Source organism: Balaenoptera borealis, assembly GCF_965194805.1.
Source record: "Balaenoptera borealis genome assembly, chromosome: 7".
Taxonomy (NCBI): domain Eukaryota; kingdom Metazoa; phylum Chordata; class Mammalia; order Artiodactyla; family Balaenopteridae; genus Balaenoptera; species Balaenoptera borealis.
In genome coordinates, this window is record NC_138864.1 from 105,694,040 (window position 1) to 105,717,004 (window position 22,965).

General features: G+C 49.1%; 1 protein-coding gene, 1 long non-coding RNA gene and 1 pseudogene across 3 annotated transcripts in view; all 3 read right to left on the reverse strand.

The window, feature by feature from the left end:
* PAX4 (paired box 4) lies at positions 1 to 12,974 on the reverse strand (the record flags this gene model as incomplete). Its single annotated transcript, XM_082400410.1, is given in 14 exon segments — positions 1 to 3,024; positions 3,026 to 3,088; positions 3,090 to 3,097; positions 3,435 to 3,576; positions 3,861 to 3,916; positions 4,301 to 4,370; positions 4,718 to 4,800; positions 4,989 to 5,114; positions 5,704 to 5,779; positions 6,094 to 6,309; positions 6,593 to 6,796; positions 9,481 to 9,532; positions 10,514 to 10,574; positions 12,950 to 12,974. Coding segments are annotated over 14 exon segments (1,239 nt in total). The 3' UTR covers positions 1 to 2,967.
* The window catches only part of LOC309632548, a 167,254-nt gene continuing 144,289 nt past the window's right edge, over positions 1 to 22,965 (reverse strand). Inside the window, exon 2 of the long non-coding RNA XR_014246973.1 lies at positions 1 to 297. This is a non-coding gene — a long non-coding RNA (uncharacterized lncRNA). The remainder of the gene's footprint in view (positions 298 to 22,965) is intronic.
* The window catches only part of LOC309632648 (mth938 domain-containing protein pseudogene), a 25,488-nt pseudogene continuing 9,271 nt past the window's right edge, over positions 6,749 to 22,965 (reverse strand). Inside the window, exon 2 of the transcript in view lies at positions 6,749 to 22,735. The product of the transcript in view is annotated as a mth938 domain-containing protein pseudogene (transcript). The remainder of the gene's footprint in view (positions 22,736 to 22,965) is intronic.

Consider the following 22,965-nt stretch of genomic DNA (forward strand, 5'->3'; position numbering starts at 1 on the left):
TTTTTTTTAAAATTTTTTATTTATTTATGGCTGTGTTGGGTCTTCGTTTCTGTGCGAGGGCTTTCTCTAGTTGTGGCAAGCGGGGGCCACTCTTCATTGCGGTGTGCGGGCCTCTCACTATCGCGGCCTCTCTTGTTGCGGAGCACAGGCTCCAGACGTGCAGGCTCAGTCGTTGTGGCTCACGGGCCTAGTTGCTCCGCGGCATGTGGGATCTTCCCAGACCAGGGCTCGAACCCGTGTCCCCTGCATTGGCAGGCAGACTCTCAACCACTGCGCCACCAGGGAAGCCCTTAATGTCTTTCTTGACATACATTCTTAAGTACATTTATTTTAAAAGGGATATTTTGATCACGACCATGAAATGGAAGACCAGAATCACTTGCCATGAATAGAAAGTGACCATGAAAAGAAATACAATGAAAACAAAGTGATGTTTCAAGTCTTAGTTAGATTTCCCTTCTTTGACCAAGGCTCAGAGACTCCCTTTCCCTCTGTTAAAAAAGTAGATTAGCAACTGTTACAGAGGGGCTAAAGAGTAGGACCAAAATGAAAATTTTCTCTTTGACACAATCAGAACTGTAAGGGAGTGGAAGAGGGAAAATTGTTCTCATTGTTAACCCAATATTATATAAAGCAGCATGCAGACAGTTCCTAAAAGTTTCTCAAATACCAGTGATGCCTGACCCCTATTGCACCATCCCATAAGCAGTGCCTGGTTTATAAGTCCACTGAGAAGAGAACCTGAAACCAGAACATGAGAGAGATTCTGTTTGGATAGAGGAAAATGATGTCAAGTTTCTGTAAGTATGTTTCTCCTCAAGAACATGAAAGAATTTTGTAAACATTTTAATCCAATAAAAAAAGGTTGCAAACACTAGAGGCCAGGGCGTCTCCTTTCCTGCAGAACATTAAGAACAGGCCAAGGATGTGGAGTGGAATATAGTCTTCAGAGATAAGACGTTGGGGGTCATTTAGTGGAGAACCCCTTCCTCAGCTTTCCATAAATACATCTACACACTCAGATGCACGGGCATGCATGTGCCCAGGGACACACACACACACACACACACACACATTGGTCTGCCCCGCTCCCCGGAAGTGGTCATCCATCCTCCACTTGAATGGTGCTCAGCCATGGAGCCTCAGATGACAGCTGCTTCCATTGCTGAGGTCAGTTTTGTTGCTGAAGTGAAGGGCATATTCTCAGCTGTACTGTGAATGTTGTCACCCCACAAAACCTCGTCCATTTCCCTGAGCAGTCTGTCCAGCAGGGTCCCCAGCTTGAGGGGAGAGAAGGCAGGGCGGGGCAGGCTGCACTCTATTACCCTCGGAATTTCATTCTAGAGCTGTGCTGTCCCATAGAACTTTCTGTGCTGATGGAAATGTTCTATAAAATTTACTGTCCAATACAGTAACCTCGGGCACATGTGACTGCTGGGCGTTTGATTTGGGGCTAGTGTGACTGAGGGGCTGAATTATTCATTTTATTTCATTTTAATTACACTTTAATAGCCACATGTGGTCGGTGGCTATTTACTGAGCCCTACAGCTCTAGAGTATTTGATGATAAAGAGACTTCCTGAAGGACAACTTCTGCACTTGTACCTGTCACAGATGGGAGTAAACAAACATGCCCCCAGTCCCCCACTACCCTGCTTTGCACCATCATCATTCCATCCCCTGCTCTTCAAAAAGGAAAGAATTTGGAGGGATGAGCCCATCCCCCATTCCAAATATCTCCTCTTTCCCCCTTTCCCCCCATAGCCCTCTCTTTCCCTGCATCCCAAGGCTTCCCAGGAGGAGCCTAGAGATTTCTCTGCAGGGAGACAAAATTGAGATGAGTTGGAACTTACAGCCAAGAAGAAGCAAGCAAACATGCCCCAGGAGCACATATAAAAGGATGAGCAGAATATAAAAAGGGTCATTTCCTCTCTGTGTGCTGTTGTGCAAAAAAAAAAAAAAAAATGCAATTAAGGAGTTCATGTCTCTCTTCTTAGATTAAGGAATTATTATACATTTTCTTAGATGTGGTCATGGTGTTGTGGTTATGTAAGAAAATTTCCCTTATTTTTTGGAGATGCATGCTGGAGGACTCAGGGGTGACGTGCCATGAGGTACTATCAGTGTGTGTATGTGTTATGTGTGCATACATGTGGGTATATGAGCACCCAAACACCAAAATAGATACATATGTAGATATAAACATACATAGATAAATACAAAGATTAGATAGATTGGATAGATAGATAATAGCTAGATACCTAGTTATATAGACACATAAATATATCAGATGATAGCTAGATAGACACATAGTTACACAGATAACTAAATTAGACAGATAGATAGATAGATAGATAGACAGATGGCAAACTTTTTTTTTTTTTTTTTTTTTGGTTGTGCTGGGTCTTTGTTGCTGCTCGTGGGCTTTCTCTAGTTGCGGTGAGTGGGGGCTGCTCTTCGTTGCGGTGCGTGGGCTTCTCATTGCGGTGGCTTCTCTTGTTGCAGAGCACGGGCTCTAGGCTCACAGGCTCAGTAGTTGTGGTGCACGGGCTTAGTTGCTCCGCGGCATGTGGGATCTTCCTGGACCAGGGCTCGATCCCATGTCCCCTGCATTGGCAGGCGGATTCTTAACCACTGCGCCACCAGGGAAGCCTGATGGCAAACTTTATAACTGTTAAATATAGGGGTGGGATTATGAGTGCTCATGAGAAAAACATGACAGACAACAGAACTACTGCTAATTTAAAAGATGTTTTTATCACTGCCAACTGGAAGCGTCTTAAGGCCAGTGTGAGAAGTGGGTGGGCACGGCTTCTGCAATCAGGTGACACATAAGAAGGGCAAGGTCCACAGATGAGGAGGAGACACAGGAAGGAGGAAGGAGCAATGCTCTGCTTGGGCAGGCGGTATCAGATCCTCCCCATCCCATCTCCTTTCCACTCTGGACCACCTCCCTCATCCCAGGCCTCAAAGTGGGGAGCCAGGCCAGAGCAAGACCTGATGGGTACCAAGACTGGCGATGGGGGCAGAGGAAGGAAGGGCAAGGATGGCAAAGCAGGAGTGAATCCAGGGAGCTCGGCTGTGGGGGGCAAGTAGCCTGTAGGGATGAAGAGAGGTTGAGCTTGGGCTTGTTGCTGCCACCCCACCCCTCAAAGTCACTGATGGGGAGAGGGGCGGACATCGGTTCTCTACACCGGATATACACACTTGAATCTCCATCCCATCCCAGCCCCCTTGCCCGCTATGGCCGTCAAAGGTAGTATAGACTCAGGGGTACTAGTCTCCCCAACTTTATGGGCCATGCAAAGAATGAGGAAAGCTGTACTGAGGTTCCTTTGATGACCCTGACTGGGGATCCGTGCCCTCCAGTGGGTCAAGGAGTCAGTTAGCCTTCCCTACACCCTGCAGGAGTGAGGCCTGGCCTGGATTCTTACCCCAGCAGGGCTTGAGACAGGCTTGTGGAGGAGTGTCACTCAGACATCTGTCTGATGCTGTCCCCCAGAACCGCGGATAGCCGGGGGGAGCCAAGGATTCCAGGGCAGGTAGGACTGCTGTGGACACACTGCCGGGGGATTGCTAGAAAAAGCAAGAGGAAACCCTTAGCTGCCAGTGATGCCTCCTGTTTAGCATGACTGGGACCCCAGGGCTGCACGACCCCACCCCACCCCCAGGGCTGTATCCTGAACAACTTCAGAGGGAGCCATTCATATGGTAAACTCTGAGGATGGCACTTTCTGGCAGCAGGTACTGTGGGGGCCCGGAGGAGTCATGTATTCTAGCTCAGGCACCCACTGGGAACGGGACAAGCAGTGATCCCTTCAGTCTTCCCAGTTCACACGCTTCCCCCTCTTCCTGGATACCTGTGCAGAGATGGTCCCTGCGGAGGCACTTGGTACAGTCAGGTCCTGGGAAGCACCTACAAGGTAAGGGTGGATGCACCAGAGGGAGGAACAGGGGTCTGGGGAGCAGGTGGTGGAGGTGAGAGGCAAGGAGGTTCAAGGAAAGGCAATGACTTCTGGGAGGGCTGGGAGGAGATGGATGCTACAGCCCCAAACTGCCCTCCTTCCCAGGGCGGGGTCTTGGGAGACTGGGGGAGAAGGATTAGATCCCAGGGATGGCAAACCGGGGGTGGTGCAGCCCTGAAGAGCAGGGACTGTGTATGTCCAGCATCTAACACAGGGTCTGGTGCATGGGAGGTGCTGAGTAAATGTTTGGTGGTTGCATGGATGGATGAATGGATGGGAAGGAAGGAAGGGAGGAAAGAAGGGTAGGTGAGTGGATGGATGGGCAGAGAAATCACCTGGAAACCGCATTTCCCCCTTGAGCTTCTCTTGTCGGCGCCACTTGGCTCTTCGGTTGGAAAACCAGATCTGAGGAGGGCAGAAAGCATGCGGCTGGCTGTGCGCTCCAAGGCCCAGCACCTACTGCTCTCACCACGTGTTCCTGACCTGGGCTCGGAGTGCAGACCCTTCCTCAGCCCTGACGTCCTCCCTTCCTGCTCTGGCCTGGGCTCTCTGTCCCCTTCCTCCGTGCTAAGGCGTGGAGTGGGGAGTGGAAGAGAAAGCTCAGCAGAAGCGCAACAAGGAGGAACCCGTCTCATTCCTGCTCGTCTGGCCACCGTCTGGCCACCGTCTCCATCTCCCCGGAACCCGAAGCCTGCCGGCCCAGACGCTCTGTCCTTGCGGTTCGTGCGCGCTGTGTGGCGGAGCTCACTCACCCTCACCGTGTCTTCAGGCAGAGAGGTGGCAGCAGCCAGCTTCCCGCGGGCCACTGAGTCAGGGTACTGCCCGCGCCGGAACTCTGCAGAGATGGAGGCTCACACAGCAAGGGCGCGGGGAGAGGATCAAGGCCCCGCTCCCCGCCTGTGCCAGCCCCGAAATGCCCTACTCCCCGACGCAGGGCCATCCACAGCCTCCAGCTCCCAGCCTTGGCCCGCAGGCCTCCGGGCCATTGCCTCCGTGGCCCACCGTCCGCCCCAGCTCTGGCACCTTTCTCCAGCGCTTCAGCTTGGCCTGGGGAGAAGATCGTCCGATTGCGGTGGCCTGTCCCTGGGTGGGGACCCCGGGGCGCCTCGGAGCCACTAGGCGGCGTTGGAGGAACTGGAGCCAAAACAGCTGCAAAGGGAGACAGTGGCTGGTGCGGGTCTGTGATGGTGATTCCTCTGGTCGAACGGAGTCCCCACGTCCCTGGTGCTGTAGGGAGGGCACAATGCAGGGTGAGAGCAGAGCCGCACCGCCGGGGCATCCACAGTTACTCGGGGGTCACCGCAGGGGCACTGGTGGGAGGGTTCGAAGCCGTGTTGGGAACATGCTTAGCATTTGGGGGGAGACAGCCGCAAGGATGGGCCAGGCTTGCCTGATCCCACAGCACCTCAAAAATGCTCTGAGGAGCTGTGAACGAGGCAGGGGGAGGGCGTGGAAGGCCGAGTCCTGTCTCCTTCTCGGCAGATCCTGTGAACTTAGAGACCTAGGGAGCTGGGCTCTGTTCCAGGACCTGCCAACAACTAGCTGGTGACCTTGGGTAAGTTACTTCCCTTCCTCTGAGCCTCCATTTTCTCCTGCTAGGAGAGAATAAGACCCCCTGTGAGGGCCACTTTATTGTCTTGTTGTGAGGGTGATCCAAGAGAGAACAAGAAAGGGATCTGAGAACTTAAAATGCTTAGGTTTGGCTCTGAACATCCCTGGAGGCCGCTCCAAGACCCACCTGGCAACCTGAGCTGTGCCCCGGGCAGTCTCTGGTCCTCCTGTATCGCCCGCAGGACTCGGTTGATGGAGGAGACCTGAGGATGTGGGGTGATGAGTGGGGAAACGGTGCCCAGCCCAGGTTGCATCCTGAGGATGTTTCCCCAGTATCCTCTCTCTCCTCTGTCCTGGCCCAAGGGCAGCCTCCTTTCAGCCCCACGCTTTCTTCTTCTCACCTGTCTCACCACCACCGCTTTTCAGAAGAGAAACTTCTGGGTCAGAAGAGAGCCCAGGAGCCCCGCCCCCCAGCCTGGGAGGCCCCACTGCCAAGTAAGAAGGGATCTTCTTCTCCCTCCCCAGACAACCAGTCTGGCAGCCGCAGTTCCGGTTCTGGGGAGGGGAGGGCACTTACACTGGGAGTCTTGTCCTGGGTGCAAAGCCCTTCAGCGCAGAGCTGGCGTTGGATCTCCCAGGCGAAGAGGGCTGGGCACTCACCCTTCAGCTGGGCGATTCGAGCCACCACAGGTGGCGTGGCCAGGCGCGGCTTGCTTCCCCCAATCCCCCTGGGCTCCAAGACACCTGTGCGGTAGTAACGCCCTAGGATCTTGCTCACACAGCCATTAGATACCTGGGTCAGGTGAGAAGCAGGGACAGGTGAGGCATGATGGGCAAAGGGTGAGTGTCCCTGGGACAGAAGGAAGCTACAAGGCAAGGTGAGACTGACTGAATCAGGCCCCAGAGTCGAGTCTAGCCTCACCTTTGGAATCCTGAAGCTCCCTATCCCAGCCCTCAAGGAAGCAATCCAAGCCCCAAAGGCCCTCCGAGTCTGCAACAGCCCCAGACTTGCCTTAAAGGGGCCGCTTCTCCCTGCTTCTTGTGCCCATCACTGGGTGAAGGTCCCAGCACACTACCTTAAGGGTCCGTGAGATGTCACAGGGCCGCATCCCGCTGACGGCCAGCCGCACGATCTGCTGCCGGGTGTCCAGGGGCAGAGGCCGACCATTCACAAAGAGCCCCCCGAGCTGATTCACACTGCTGACCCCTGGGCAGGAGAAGGAGGCATCGTACCCGAAGTCTCCCCTCTCCCCAGCCCACCTGCAGCATGGAGGACCCTCCTGGGGGAGGGTTACTCAGGCCCCGCTAGCCTGGCTTCCCACCATAGAGAAAATCCTCTCTCCAGGGGACTGCTCCCCTTCTGCTCCCAGGGTCCCCCAAACATGCCACTTTCTTTGGGAGCTGGCTCATGGGTGAGTCTTTGCTCCTTGGCCACGTGCACTGCCCTCATTGTCTAAGGGCAGCAGGGTGGAGCAGGGAGAGAGTGCCCGGAAGGAGCTCCCCAGAACGCTGGCTGAGGGCAGATGAAACCACACGGATGCAAGCAGAGCCCTGAGCCATTCCCGCCCTCCTGTGATGCCCTGTCCTTCCCACTTCTCCCGGGCATCTTACCGTCCTGCAGCATGCTCCAGGCTGAGCCTCCTCACAGAAGGGCAGGAACTGGGAAGACTGGGGAGGGGAGTTCCTCCTGGGAGTTCCTTTTTTGTTCTTGAAGCTGGACCTGTAATAATCGAGGGTTCTTTGGGCGGAGTCTCTTGCTTAGAATGGTCTTGGGGTGTTTTGTGATAGAGGATAAGGTTTCTAAAGTTTGCCAGTAGATTGGCTACGAAAACTCAATTTCTCTTTACTAAACCTTTGAATTAAAACATCACAGAGCCAGCAGATGACTGGATCTTTCTGGATGTCCTGATAAGGGCCTGGGAGGGTGGCAGGGCTCTCTTTCTCACATGTTCCATACAAGAGGTCAGGATGATGCTTTCCCTTTTCCAAGTGGACCACTGTCGCCTCTGACCCCTCAAAAGCCTTATCAGCCACCAGGTGATACACTTGGGACCAAGTCCTGCCTCCTAAGCTCAGGATGCTATACCCAGCCAGAGAGGGCACCAGGGACCAAAGATCTCCATCGCCCTGGTCTGAGGCTGGGGACCAGGTTCAAGGCCCTGCCTTTACTCTCACGCAGGTCCTGGCGTTATGTTCTCCAAACCACCAGCCAGAAAGCTTCCTTCAGAGCACCTCATGGGAGGGTCTTGCTCTGGTTTTTGATACTCTCCAAGAAGGTCTGGGGAAACACCAGGGCTCAGCTCTATCCCCAGGCATTGAGGCTTGTGTCCCACCCCCTGGAAGTAGAGATGAACAAGCCTGAAGTCCTGGCTTCTCCCGGAAGACACCTCTCTTGACAGCTTCTAACCTGCTGGGTTTGCTGCTCCCTGTTAACTCTGGAGAGGTCTAGATCTCATACTTTCAGAGGCCAAGTCTCTGGGACCAGACACTCATTCTTGCAACTACCGTTTACCGAAGGCATGTCAAAGCGAGAGAGGGAGAAGAAGGAGAGAGCTGTCTCTGACCTGTATAGAAGCCAATGTGAGCACGAGAGAGTCTCTTGGCAGCCCGGGACACAGGTTGTGGGCCACCATGTCCGTCTTGCTTTTATCTGCTAGTAATGGGAGTTGAAGCCGCCTCCTTTCATGCCTGGACCCCTGGCAGGGCTGGAGGTAACCCCAGAGAACAGCTTATGCATAGAACTTGCCTGTAATAACCATGCCATCTTGGCTCAGTTAACTAATCTGCAATTATTTACTGAATAAGGTATTAAGCATGAGCACATAGCTGGTTGTTCAAGATGAAGGGAGTAAAAAGAATAGGGACAAGGTTTTTGCCCTCCAAGAGATTACAGTGCAACCAGGGAGAGGGGACCAGCGCGGGGGAAACAACAATAAACTCACAAAGACTATGGCAGCCAGAGCGATTTGATAAAGTTCAGGAGATAAATCAGCTTTTACTCACTCCTCTCTAGACAGTTAGAGACACATTCCCTGCATGCTCTCATCTTTCCAGAAAGTCAGGAAGGAAAGCAGAGGTTTCTCCAAAAAGAAAACTGAGGCAGAGATTGGGGTTCCCACAAATCAGGGGCCACCCAGGGAGTAAAGCTCAAGGAGGTTTAGAAGGCAGTCCCTCCTCAGAAGCTGCAATTTCCAGCTTCTGATCCTGAGGCTCTCTTTCTCTGCCTCCACCCCTGATGCCTCCAAAGCAATAGAGAGAGGAAAGTCAATCTGGGGATGTAAAGGCTATGCCAGGATAGCGGGAGCAGGTGGAAGCTCAGAAAATCAGCCAAACCCTGAATCCTTGATAGGACTGTGTTCCCCCTGAGTGATCAGAGCTCAGAGGAGCTGTGGGGTCTCAGGTTCAATATCCAAACCTAAAGCATCTCCAAACCTAAAATCACCCCAACTCAAAACAGAAAGCCATCCCCAGTCACCGCACCACACATTTCCAACGTTCATATTAACCTGTCTGATGAAAGAACTGGTCCTCACAAGATGGGAGAGCAGGAGAGGGGGCTGAAGGGGCAGGAGGGTGGTGACTGCAAAGACAAAGGACGAGAGAGGTTGGCTTGGCCACACAAAGACATGGAACCAGCGTGAGAGGCAGAGCAGACAATGAGCCTGCGGTGAGCTACCTGTTTGGTGGGGGGGGTCTCAGTCTCCTGACCTGGGCTCCTGAGACCCCTGCAGGCTCCAGGGATGGTGGTGGTCTGGTCCTGCTAACAGCCTCCACTCTGCTCCTGCTTCAGTCCTGCCAGGGGGTCCAGAGCCACAGAAAGCCCGTGCTCAGGAGCAGAGGGCAGCCTTCTGGGAGCAGCCAGTGATGTCACAGGCCATGAGCAGAGGAGAGAGGAGGAGGGAGGTGTGCATGGGGCTGACTGACACCGGCCCCGAGTCAGGGCAAACCACAGCCAGTGACCCACTGTGTCCTTCCACTGGAAGTCCTCAGAGCCCACCTTGCGCCTACCTGCCACCCTGAAGCAGGTACAGAGCCAGTCTCATGCAGGCCCCCTGGCTCCTGAGTGCACCCACTCAGGGGCCAGTACTCCTGAAGGGAACGGGGAATGAGGAGGATGGGGAATTTCAGACTGTGTCCCCAAGGCTTTGAATGCACAGAAGCCCAAACATGAATTCCAGAACCACAGACACAGCTTCCCAGCCAGAATGTACTTTTGGGTTCTGGGTCAGCTCCTGGGTCCTATGTATATTGCTATAAAAGGTCAATGGGTATATAGACCAACACCTAATTACTGGCCAAGTCGGCTCATGGATCTCTGAGAATGCGGTGCGCATAGAGAGAGTATCACATAGCACCAGTTCTTCCCAAGAGTGTCCTCACCAATCCTTCAATTGGCTCCTTGACTGAGGTGATGCCCAGGATGAGTTCTTGCCTGGAAACTGGGGGACCCTGGACTTTAGAACACTGGCAACAGGAGCGATGGAGGGAATGAGCCTCTGAAGGGAGTTAGGTTGCAGGTGGGGTGTTTATCCATTTCTCGATTTATCAGGCTCCATTCTACAAGGGATTTGGTGCTTTTAGACTCTGAGTTATGAATGACACTCCTGTTCCCACAGAGAACACCACAAGTTATCTGGATTGTTGTTCAGCTGGGGGGTCCAGTAGCTGGAAGGGAAACAAAGCCCCCAGCGCATGGAAGCTTTGTTGCCACCATGGTCTCAGCCAGACCCCTTGTGAAGGAGCCGGCATGGAAAGCTCTTTGGGTCCACCACATACCTTGGTGTCTGTGAAACCCTCTCAGAAGTCAGGCTGAAAGTAAGCAGGGTGTGGTGCTCTAACACTAGACCCAGAGCGGGGAAGAATAGGTTTCAATGGTAAATGCTTTGGTTTGGGGGGCAGGGGTGTTGATGTTGTATGTTCAGCTTGATCCTAGGATTGGGAACTCTTATTCTCAAAGCAGGGCCAAATATATCACAGAAGTGGGTTTTCTACCTTACCCTGACATGTACTGCCCTTCTCTTCCAGCCTCCTCCAGCATCCTCAGACTAGCCTGGAGCCCTGGGGGACAGGGGAGACTGCAGCAGGCGGTTTCAGCACCAGGGGCAGGACAGCACATGCTCTAGTGGCTGTAGAGCCATTCACTCCCAGGGCAGCTGGCACTGCTGGTCCCTCTACTCAGCCATGCCTGGGTGAGAGGAGTTCCCGAAGAAGGCATGTGGTAGCTCTAATCTTAGTCCTCCTTTCCTGCCTCATCCCTTCCTCTTGATTTGCCCCTGCATCTGGGGGCCAAAGGCTCCATGTCCAGACCCACTATTCCCATAGACAGCTGTGTGAGGGTGGAGATAGGGGTGTCAGGGGGAGAAGGGACAAGACCTGGCAGATGGTGGTGGCAGCGATTTCCCCCATAAACTACCTTCTCCCCCCACCTTTACAACACACTCTTGGGTCTGAACAAACAGAGGCTTTCGACCCAGAGGTGATGGGGGGAGGGAAAAGAGAGGAAGGGCCGTGGCAGAGGGGCCTAGCCAGCCCAGAGGCTCAGCCACTCAGCCCTCTGCCCAGCGCACCAGACTGTTTGAGGAGCAAATATCTGCCTTCACTGTCTGACTCTCTCAACCTCCCCCCCACCCCAACCCCGGGCTTGGGGCTAATTGTCCCTCATTCACTGGGCCCAGGCCCCAGGCTGCCGCCAGCCCCTGCCATCTGCTCTCAATTATACATTAACTCAGAGGTCTTGCCACCCGCCAGCCAGCCTGTGCGCCCCTCTCCAGTCCGCCCATGGCCATTCCTGCTTGTCCCTCGCCCTGTTGTAGAGCCCTGACCGCTGGCTTCTTCTGCCCTTGGGAGCCCCTGGTGTAAAGCCCTGTAGCTATGGGAAAAGATCTGTCCTCAGGAGAGGCCGCTGGAGTTCCCCTGCCCTCCTCAAGGGGCCAGCAGACAAGACAAGCCTGTGCGTAAAGCTGGAGAGGGCAGGGCGCAGCCAGAACAGAGACCGACGGCTTTGATCTGACACCTCACCCCGGGCTTTGGGCACTCACTGGGGGTGGAAACGCCAGTTCCAGGCTGTTTCCACCCCTCCCTGTGGCACCTCCCTGTAGGCTGTGGGGTTCTGGCTCCCGTCTTCCCTCTCTCCAGCGAGCCCCACCTCCTGCCAGCCCTCAGCTTTCCAGAGCGCACTGGCCACCTCGCCAAAACCACTCTCTGGCAGCACGTGCCTCCGAGTTGAAAGTCATAGTAGTTTCCCAGCTACAAAAACATAGGGTATCTTCAAGTTCCTTGGATATTCCTAAGCTTGGTGCTAAATCTGCAACTGCTTGCACCGCCAACCCTACTCTCCCAGCCCAGACCCCACTATAACACTTGCAAATCCCAACGCTTTTCCACTCAGCGTCTGAAACGCTGGCTACTCAGCTCCCTCCCTCTGAATGTGCCACAGAGAGAGTGAAGAGCGCTTCCTCCCAACTGGGGACACAGAAAATGCCCCCCCCCCCTTTTCCCTCTTTTTCACTGCAAGCCCCTAACCTCTGAGCTCAACCCTCCCCTTGTTTCTCCTAGGATCAGGCTTTGCCGGGCGGGGTGGGGAGTCTTTATTCCCCTAGACAACCCCAAGCAGAGCTGGGGAGTTCAGGGGTTAGAGCCAAGGGCTCCAGGAGGCCAGGTGAGGAAGACCCCAGCCCAAAGCTGCCAGGTCTGGCGCTGTGCGCCTCAGACCTCAGTGGCCCATCACTTGGGGAGAGTGAGTGCGTCCTTGGGTCCGAATGCACATCAGACCTGCCCGAGGGGAAGGGGCTGCATCCTGACTGGGGTTTTCAGACCCGCCTGGTGACCCAACGTTCCATGTATTCCTGGGGACAGCTAGCTCTGCGCTCTGCAGATCTTCCCCACTCCATCCCGCCCAACTTTGCATGAGGTGGAGGATCTGGGGAGGAAGATAGCATTCCATTTTTAAAATACATTTTATTTTAATAGGCTTTATATTTTAGGACAGTCTTAGATTTACAGAGCAATTTCAAAGATAATACAGAGAGTTCCCACACACCCTATACCCAGTTTCCCCTATTATGAACATCTTACATTAGTATTTGTTATAATTAATGAACCAATATGGATATGCTATTAATAACTAAAGTCCATACCTTATTCAGATTTCCTCAGTTTTTCCCTAAAGTCCTCTTTCTGTTCCAGGACTCCATCCAGGACACTACATTTAGTCACCAGGTATTCTGAGGCTCCTCTTGGCTGTGACAAGTTTCTCAGATTTTTCTTGTTTTTTATAACTTATAAAATTTTGAGGAATTGTAGAACATCCCTTAGTTTGGATTTGTCTGATGTTTTTCTCATGATTAGACTGGGCTTATGGGTTTTGAAGTAGAAGACTGAAAAAGGTAAAGTGCAGTCCTCATCATGTCACATCACGCGTCAACATGACTTACCTCTGTTGATGTTGACCTTGATCATCCGGTTGAGGAAGTGTTTATTGGGTTTCCCCACCGAAGTTAATCTTTTTCCCTCTTTTCCATACGGTACTTTTCTGAAGGAAGTCCTAGGTACAACTCACACTTAAGGAGTGGGGAGTTATGCTTCACCTGCTTGAGAGTGAAGTATCTACATTGATTTTGGATTTCTTCTGCTCAGGAGATTTTTTACTTCTCTCACACTTATTTGTTCAGTAATGTATGTCTATCAACATGGACTACGGATACTTATTTTGTTCTTTGGAATATTATTATCCAATATACTACTTTTTTTGTTGTTCAAATTGTTCTAGCTTTGGCCATTAGGAGCTCTTTTGGTTGCCTCCTGTGTCCCTTTGACATACCCCCATTTTCATGGGGCTCAGTTTTTGTTTTGTGTGTGTCTGTGTGTGTTTGAGTATCTCCTTATTTATCTTGTATATTTCCTGCCCCAGGCCTAGAATCAGCCATTTCTCCAAGGAGCTCTGGTACCTTTTGTTGGAGAATGGTATGAGAAACAAAGATCTGGGCACTAGGTATGCTTGCTGCTACTGGGGTGTCAGTGCTTCTGGGTTCTTTCAGCTGACAGAGCAAAGAAATATACATGAGTGTACTAATCCATGTATATGGACATATCTATAAATAGTTCCATATGTAACCATTTGTATCGATATTAAACTAAACATGAGTTCATACTGATGTCTCCAGCTCCAATCCATTATCACATGGATCATTCTGGTTTCCTCCCTTGCTTACCTGTGAAGTCTGTACAATACGTAAGTACAATTTATTTTACCTTTAGTCTTACAGACTCCACTCATTTCCAAAGTTACTTAAATCAAGTAACTTGATTTTCCCCGCTCCCGTCCCTGAAGCTGTTTCATACATTTGTAGTACACTTCGATTATTTAGTCATATTCTGCAATTCATTTTAGGATTCCCTGACCTCTAGGTAGCTTTTTAAAATTTGTATACGTTAAGTTTCATCCTTTGTGCTCTAAAGTTCTGTAAGTTTTGATAAATGCATAAAGTTGTGTATCCACAAGTATAATATTACAGAGTAATTTCACGGCCTTAAGAGATGCGTAGTGCTTCACCTATCCAACCCCCTTCCCTCCCCGCAAGCCCCTGGTAACCACTGATCTTTTTACCATCACTATGGTTTTGCCTTTTCCAGAATGTTATGTAACGGAATCATACGGTATGTAGCTTTTTCAGACTGGCTTCTTTCACTTAGTAACATGCACTTAAGATTCCTTCATGTCTTTTCATGGCTTAATAGCTCATTTCTTTTTAGCACTGAGTAATATTCCACTGTATAGATGAACCACAGTTTATTTATCCATTCACCTACTGTGGGCATAAGTTTTCAACTCCTTTGGATAAATAGCAAGGAGTACACTTGCTGAATCACATGGTAAGAGTATGTTTAATTTTGTAAAAAAACTACTAAACTGTCTCCCAAAGTGGCTGTACCATTTTGCACACCCACCAGCAATGAATGAGAGTCCCTGTTGCTTCACAAACTCATTAGCATTTGGTGTTGTCAGTGTTTTGGATTTTGGCCATTCTAATAGGTGTCTAGTGGGGTATATCATTGTCATCTTAACTTGCATTTCCTTAATGATACAATGTGGATAATCTTGCCATATGCTTTTTGCCATCTGTATATCTTCTTTGGTAAGATGTCCAGTTAAGGTCTTTGATCCATTTTTTCATCACGTGTTTGTTTTCTTATTGTTAAGTTTTAAGAGTTCTTTGTATATTTTGGATAATATTCCTTTATCAGATATGTTTTTTGCAAATATTTTCTCCCAGTCTGTGGCTTACCTTCTAATTCTACTGACGTCTTTCAAAGAGCAGAAGTTTTTAATTGTAATAAATTCCAGCTTATCAATTATTTCTTTCATGGACCATGTCTTAGGTGTTGTATCTAAAAGTGCATCACCATATCCATAGACTTTATTTTTTTTAGAGTAGTTTTAGGTTCACAGCAAAATTATGAGGAAGGTACAGAGATTTCCCATCAACCCTCTGTCCCCACACACGCACAGACTCTCCCATATTCAATATCTCCAGTTTGTTACAATTGACGAACCTAAGGTGTAAATTCTGTAGATGTTCTTTATAAAGCTGAGGAAGTTCCCCTCTTTTCCCAGTCTGATGAGAGTTTTATCATGAGTGGGTATTGGATTTTGTTCAATGCCTTTTCTACATCAATTGAAATGATTTTGTTTTCTTCTTTAGCCTGTTGAAGTGATGGATTGTATTCATTGATTTTTAAACGTTGAACCAGCTTTGCATACCTGGAATAAATTCACTTGGTCATGGTGTATGATTCTTTTCAGACATTGTTGGGTACAAATTACTAATATTTTGCTGAGGATTTTTTTTTTATCTGTGTTCATGAAACATACCGGTGTTCAGTTTTCCTTTCTTATGATGTCTTTAACACTTTTGATATTAGGGCAATTAATATTGGTCTCATAAAATGAGTTAAGAAGTGTTCTCTCAGAGATCCAGCTTTGAGAGTGAGGACAGGATTTATCAAGCACATGTATAGAACACTCGATATAAGTATCACACAATAATTGTTGTTATTACTATTACTACAACTATTATGTGCCAACAGGTAACGCTATTATCTATTGACTGCGTTCACCTGTTCCAGCCTAGGACATTCCCAGCCCCACCCTTGCTGCCTTAATTCTGCACTCCTGTCATTTCTGTCTCTCTGCTCTTCAGTTTACCCTCTTGATCTCTGGGCTCATTAAGCCTACTATATGAAATTCCTTCTCTGAACTAGAGTCACCTTATCTGGAGATAGTGGGGTGGCTATCTTTCTGCTGCCTTTGAAATATCCACAAACTTATGCACTTTTGAAAGGGAAGAGGAGGAGGAGCATGAGTCATTGATGATCCAAGGTCTTTGCCTCTATGCTTTTTTTTCTTAATTAATTAATTTATTTATTTAAAAAAATTTTTTTTGGCTGTGTTGGGTCTTCGTTTCTGTGCAAGGGCTTTCTCTAGTTGCAGCAAGTGGGGCCACTCTTCATCGCGGTGCGCGGGCCTCTCACTATCGCGGCCTCTCTTGTTGCGGAGCACAGGCTCCAGACGCGCAGGCTCCAGACGCGCAGGCTCCAGACGCGCAGGCTCAGTAGTTGTGGCGCACGGGCTTAGTTGCTCCGCGGCATGTGGGATCTTCCCAGACCAGGGCTCGAACCCGTGTCCCCTGCATTGGCAGGCAGATTCTCAACCACTGCGCCACCAGGGAAGCCCCTGCCTCTATGCTTTTTGAAGGTTGTGGGATCTTCATCTTGGTCTCACTATAGAGTGAGAGGGGACTGAACTGTTTTAATGTAATCTAGTCATCACTGAAACTATGTCTGTAACAGGTCCTACCTAGGAAAGCTCAGTGCTCCAGCTTGGGTAACTTTCTACTGCTTAGCAAGACCCAAAGGCAATGGGGAAGAAAGCTCCCTCCCCAAGGATAAGGATCTTACCTCGGTCCCAGGAATCCAGAGCTCGTCATCTTTACTGTGTCCACAAAGGCCCCCAAAGCAACACCTGCTCAGCCCAGCAGAAGTCACCCTACTACCCAGAGGACAAGCTGTGTAAAGACAGGTAATTATAAATCAAGGCTCCTTACTGTCTCTGGCTTGGCACCATCAAGCACAGTAACCAGGCTTTGAATGGTCCACGTCCCAGGTTTCATCATCAGCCCAGCTGGCATCCCTTTCACCACCAACCCTCAGCTTACCTAATTCTGCTTTACTATAGTCCTCAGGTCCACTTCTTGCTCGCCCTTATGCTCTCAAATCTCCACTACATGAAATCAATTATTTTAGCCTTCCCTAGACTGCTCCACATTTCTCTCTCTCTCTCTCTCTTTCTCTCTCTGTCTCTCTCTCTCTTTTGTGGAAGAAAGTGCAGCAGTGATGTTTCATGGAAGCTTCTGTTTACTCTCTGATTCTCTTTTCTTCTCCCACTATTCAACATTTAGATGGTTCACCAAAGCCCTCACTTTCTCCACCCACTATGCCGGTTTCTCTTGTCTCTTGGTACTTTGAGTTCTTTCTCTTAGTTTTCTTTCTATTTCTCATAATATATAATAATAATTATCCCAATCAAGCTGTATTTGGGGAGACGCTGGCTAGAGCTGCTTGACCTCAGCCACGGGGGATCAGCCACTTGGGAGCCTGCCTGGGAGAGCCAGGTGGCCCTGCAGGGTCTGCACGCGGGCTCCCCCTGCAGCCTGCCCAGTGCTCTGCGTTTCGTAGGGACCCTGAGTTTGATAGTAATTGTTCATAACCCAGGCTTCCTTCATCACCTCTCCCCTGAGAGTCCCAGCACTGTGATTGGCAGGGGAGTCAGCATCAGGTCAGAAGGGGAAAAAGAGATGCAGACTTGGGAAAGACTTGGCACCTGCAAGTGCTCTGAGACACCAGTTCCCCTTCTAATCCCGTACCATCCAATAGCCGCTCTCCACACCATGAGTCTGACTTCCTCCAGGGATGGAATTGAAAAGACACGCTCTGGAACCCAACAGAGTAAAATCCTTTGGGTGTTATTATCCTTGTTAAGGAAGCTGGGTTTGAGAATAGAATTCTCTTTTTTCAGGAGAAAAGAAGGAATTTATTTTAAACCAACCAGTAAAAATATCAGTCAAACTATCTAACATAATTGCCCAAAGATACTAATCTTAGGAACTCAGAAAAAAATGATTCTGTTGGATCAGTAATAAAGAATGCTGATTTTACCTCTGGTATTTTCTTTTCTTTTCTTTTTACATTGTGGGAAAATATACACCACATAAAGCTTACCATTCTAGCCATTTTTAAGTGTAAAATTCAGTGGCATCAAGTACATTCACAATGTTGTATATCCATCATTACTATCCATTTCCAGAATTTTTTCATCATCCCAAATTCTGTACCCATTAAACAATAACTCCCCTTTCCTCACTCCTCCTAACACTTGGACCTTTATGCTACTTTCTGTCTCTATTAATTTGCCTATTCTAGGTACCACATGAGTGGGATCATGTAATATTTGTTCTTTCGTGTCTGGCTTATTTCACTTAGAACGATGTCTTTGAAAAGGAAGTTCTTATACATGCTTCCCTTCTCTTTATCACCCTGATCTCAAAAAATTAAAGCTCCTTTTGAAGCTATTGGTGGAGCCTTGAGTAAGAACGGAGGTGTCAGTCTATGAGCCCTGGGCAATAATGGAGATGTCAGTCTACGAAGATGAAGGATGGAACACAGCAAGTCTGTAAAGAGCAGACTCCCCTGGAGTTCCAAGTTCACATACCTTGAGTACCGGGAGAGCCCCAGTTGAGAGAGAAGACAAGGCAAGAGAATTTCATCAGCCAGTCCACAGAGATACCAAGCAATTCAAATAGGAAAACAACAGCTTGTCTCTCTCTTCCAGATGCTGGGGTTTCTCTGTACTGGAGGGTGAATCCCCTGAGCTCTGGTCTGCTTGGAAAGGCGACAAGAAGGTAGGGTCAAAATAGAGGAGTTAAAATGCCCAAGTGGGACTTCCCTGGTGGCGCAGTGGTTAAGAATCTGCCTGCCAATGCAGGGGACATGGGTTTGATCCCTGGTCCGGGAAGATCCCACATGCCGTGGAGCAACTAAGCCCATGTGCCACAACTACTGAGCCTGCACTCTAGAGCTCGCGAGCCGCAACTACTGAGCCCGCATGCCACGACTACTGAGCCCGTGTGCCGCAACTACTGAATCCCGCGCGCCTAGAGCCTGTGCTCCGCGGCAAGAGAAGCCACCGCAGTGAGACGCCCTCGCACCGCAACGAACAGTAGCCCCCACTTGCCGCAACTAGAGAAAGCCCGCACGCAGCAACGAAGACCCATTGCAGCCAAAAATAAATAAATAAATTTAGTTTAATTTAATTTAATTAAAAAAAATTAAAAATAAAATGCCCAAGTGAGTCCTGCCTCCTAGCTTCTACATTCTTCCTCTCCTAACTCACTCCCATCTTTTAAAAATTTATGGAGTAGGAGATGAAAGGGGAAAGTTTGAAGTAGAAGGAAGTAGTATGTGGGAAGGAAATGAGAAAGAAGACATAGGAAATCTAGCCTCTTGACTGCGTGGCATCTTCTGTCCTGCTCCATCAAGAGAGAGTGGGAGGACACCACTGGCAAGTGTGTGGAGGGGAGCACATTGCTTGGAAAAATTGAGATTTAGGCCAAACGGCCACTTATTTGCTGTGGGACCTCATCTTTCTAATGAATAAACTAACCCTAGTTTACCTGTTTCTTTTTGTCATAGGGAGATGTATTAATTCACTACAGCTGCTGTAACAAAATACTACAAACTGGGTGGCTTAAACAATAGACATTTATTGTCTCACAGTTCTGGAGGCCAGAAGTCTGACATCAAAGTGTCAGCAGGGCCATGCTCCCTCCGGAGGCTCTAGGGAAGGATCTGTTCCAGATCTTTCTCCTAGCTTCTGGTAGTTCATTGGCTTATGGCTCCAATGTTCACATGACGTTCTTCCTCTGTGTGTGTGTGTGTGTGTGTGTGTGTGTGTTTTCAAAAAAGGCATTCTTTTCATGAGGACACTAGTCATTGAATTAGGGGCCCACCCTACTCTAGTATGACCTCTGATTTTAATTGATTACATCTACAATGACCCCATCTCCAAATATAGTCACATTATAAGGTACTGGGGGTGAGAACTTCATCATATGAATTTTTCAGGGACACAATTCAACCCATAACAGGAATGATTCCATTGTTTTAATTAGCACCTTTCCTATGGTAACCTCTCAGCACTGAGATTTGGAGAGAGATAATCATGCCCCTCCAAGACATATCCCAAGAAGGGAGCATCTTCTGCTCGATCCTGTCCTGTCTGGTCCCAAAGATGAGTTCTTACCCTTGGTAGGGACTGCAGAGCAAATGCCCAGCAAGACAATAATCCTCCTGGCTCTCACCAAGGTGCCATTTCTCCTCATACTCTCACCTCAAGTTCTTGTTTGTGGACCCCTCCATGGGGCCACCATCACTTTGTGCTGATTGTCATGTTCTTGGCAATGTTTTTAGATTTCCTTTTAGGTTTATCCTGTCTCTCCCTGTAAATTCTAGGCCCGACAGTAAGGAGAAGATCAGGAGCTGTCCACGGTCCATTGATAAACAAGTCCTAAAGTTATCTGGCTGCTTCCTGCAAACAACTTGACCATCCTATGACATCCAGAATATGTGAGCTGGGTGGAGAAGGAGGTGAGGGCCAACTACTGGGCATAGCCTGCCAATAAGGCCTCCACTGGGCAGCCAGAGGGCAGTGTTTGGCTACCTAGAACCTGGGAGGGAGGAATCCCTATGAGGGGGCAAATGCCCTGGAAATGGGTGTGGGGCTGGGACCAGCAGGGACTATTAAAGCAAATCCCCTCTTTAACAATCACTCTCAGGACTTCCAAACCTTCTCAGATATATTCAGCTCTGTCTTAACCCTAGGAGCTTAGAGGAGACTCCCTCTAATAGCTACTTTGTAGGAACAGAAATTTTCTTGGGAGAGAAAGGACAGTCAAGTTGGATAAAAGAGAAAAAAATTACCCAAGGTGCTAGATAACAGTTTCTGTAGGAGGAACACAGAAAATTGTCACAGTGGCTTGAAACAATGACTCATCTAGGCCAGCATTTTGTTTCTAGGACTGAAAAAACAAGAATCATTTGATGGGGAAAATAAAAGCTGGGTGGGCAAAAGACCTTGTGAGATAAGGAAAAAGCGAGTAGATAAGGTAAATGTTATTAAATGTTACTGAAAGGATGTCTTTGACAATGACCTCAGCCTTTGTATGAGGTGGGTTGGCCTCTAAGAGGCTTCCAAAACCATGCCTCATGGATAGATTGACAGAAGGACCAAGAGCTTGAACTTAGGAGTCACATAGACCCAGGTTGGAATCCTGTCCTCCTGAGCCTCAGTTTTATTTCCTTTACAGTGGAAACAACATTTCTCCCATGGGGGATTATTATAGCAATTTCATGAGATCATATGATAGTATATACAAAATATGTAGTACCATGCCTAGCCCGTTGTAGAGACTGAACAAAAGGTAGTGTTTATAATTTACTTAAGCACCAATAGAAGGCAAAATGGGGCTTCTTAGTTACCAAAATGATGAACACATGGCTATGCAGGCATACTGAAGCGATGTGCAATAAAACCAGGCTGAGTGGGACTTCCCTGGTGGCGCAGTGGTTAAGAATCTGCCTGCCAATGCAGGGGACTCAGGTTCGAGCCCTGGTCCGGGAAGATCCCACATGCCGTGGAGCAACTAAGCCCATGCGCCACAACTACTGAGCCTGAGTGCCACAACTACTGAAGCCCACGCACCTAGAGCCCATGCTCCACAACAAGAGAAGCCACTGCAATGAGAAGCCCGCGCACCTCAACGAAGACCCAACGTGGCCCTAAATAAATAAATAAATTAATTAATTAATTAAAAAAAAAACCAGGCTGAGCAAAAAATAATAATAATAAATAAATAAATACAGGCTAAGCAAAAACTCAGATGGGAAAGAGACTTCAGCTGTTTTTCTGGCCTGTTGGTTTATGATCACATGGGGCACACGCCCATTCATTCTTTCTCACCCAGATGAATTCTGGCCTGGAGACTAGACAGGTATAACCGTCAGTCATGCTGTCACCGAAGAGAAGCAATGTGCTGTCTTTCCAGGGTGCACTCTGTATGCTGCCCAATAGACAGGGCTGGTGGGACCAAGTCCTGCAGAGCAGCTGCAGCACCATCACCTGAGTAAGTGATTAGAGCTGAACTTCTTGGCTCTCCCCTAGCGTTATACAACCAGTACCCACTGTGGGGTACGTACGAACCCTTAGAGATGCCCTCCCTAAGGAGGCTAGGGGTGGGAGGGCCTCTGTGAGGCTGCCTTGTTGGGGAAAACTTCATGAGTACCACCTACTTCCTAACCAGTTACAACCCTTTTCTGTAAGCACTTACTATGCTCCCACCATGTTCTGACTCCTTTTCGCTCCTTTGCATTTCCTGGCCCTAAAAAGTTTTTACACGGATATGAGACGGAGGTTGAAAGTCTTAAGGAAAATTATGCATGGGGTGGAACTTTTGTATTAAGGGTGGGTTGGGGTTTTTTGTTTTATTTTGTTTTGTTTTTTCATTGCTTAGTGATTTATTCTCTCTTTTTTTTTTTTTTTTTTTTTTTGGCCGTGCCCCATGGCTTGTGGGATCTTAGTTCCCCAACCAGGGATTGAACCCTGGCCACTGCAGTGAAAGTGTCGAGTCCTTATCACTGGACTGCCAGGGAATTCCTGATTTATTCTCTTCAGGTTCCATCAGCAGGTGGAATGGAAGACCCCTCCCACCCTGGCACCTTGGGTAACCAAGGCATTATCCTCCTTCACTGCCTGCTCTGTCTGGAGGGCCTGCACATCAGTGCCTTCTTTCCCGAGGTACTCCAGAGTTGATGGGGTACCTTCAAGGCCTCACTCATCCCTCAGCCAATCGCAAGGGTCTGCACACCCGTCTCCACAATTTCCTTCACATCGGCAGGCTGCACACCAGGAGAACGCTCAGTTCTGTCTCTCTCCGATCTTCAGCCCAACTTCCCCCTGGCTGCACTTTGCAGCCCTTATAGATTTTAGTAGAGTCTTGTACTTTCATTCGCCCCCATGAGAGGGAAGCAATTTCAGGGGAAGATATAAGGAACTTAACTGAACTCCAACGCCCTCTGTCCACGGAGCTGCGATCCCAAATGGCTCTGTGCTATATCTCTCACCTTGGTTTGTTCAGAGCCTCTTGGCTAGGCCAAGGGTGTTTAATTATAATGGGTTTATTTTTAGTTTTGGGGAAGAGACAAATTCATTTAGGAATGTGGAGAAGTCATAAGCAAGAAGGAAGGTGGATGGGACAAAGAGAATAAACAAGGAGAAGGGAAATGAATGCTTAGTGGAATCTGTGTAGCAGTAAACATTAGGGTAACTGGACAGACCTTC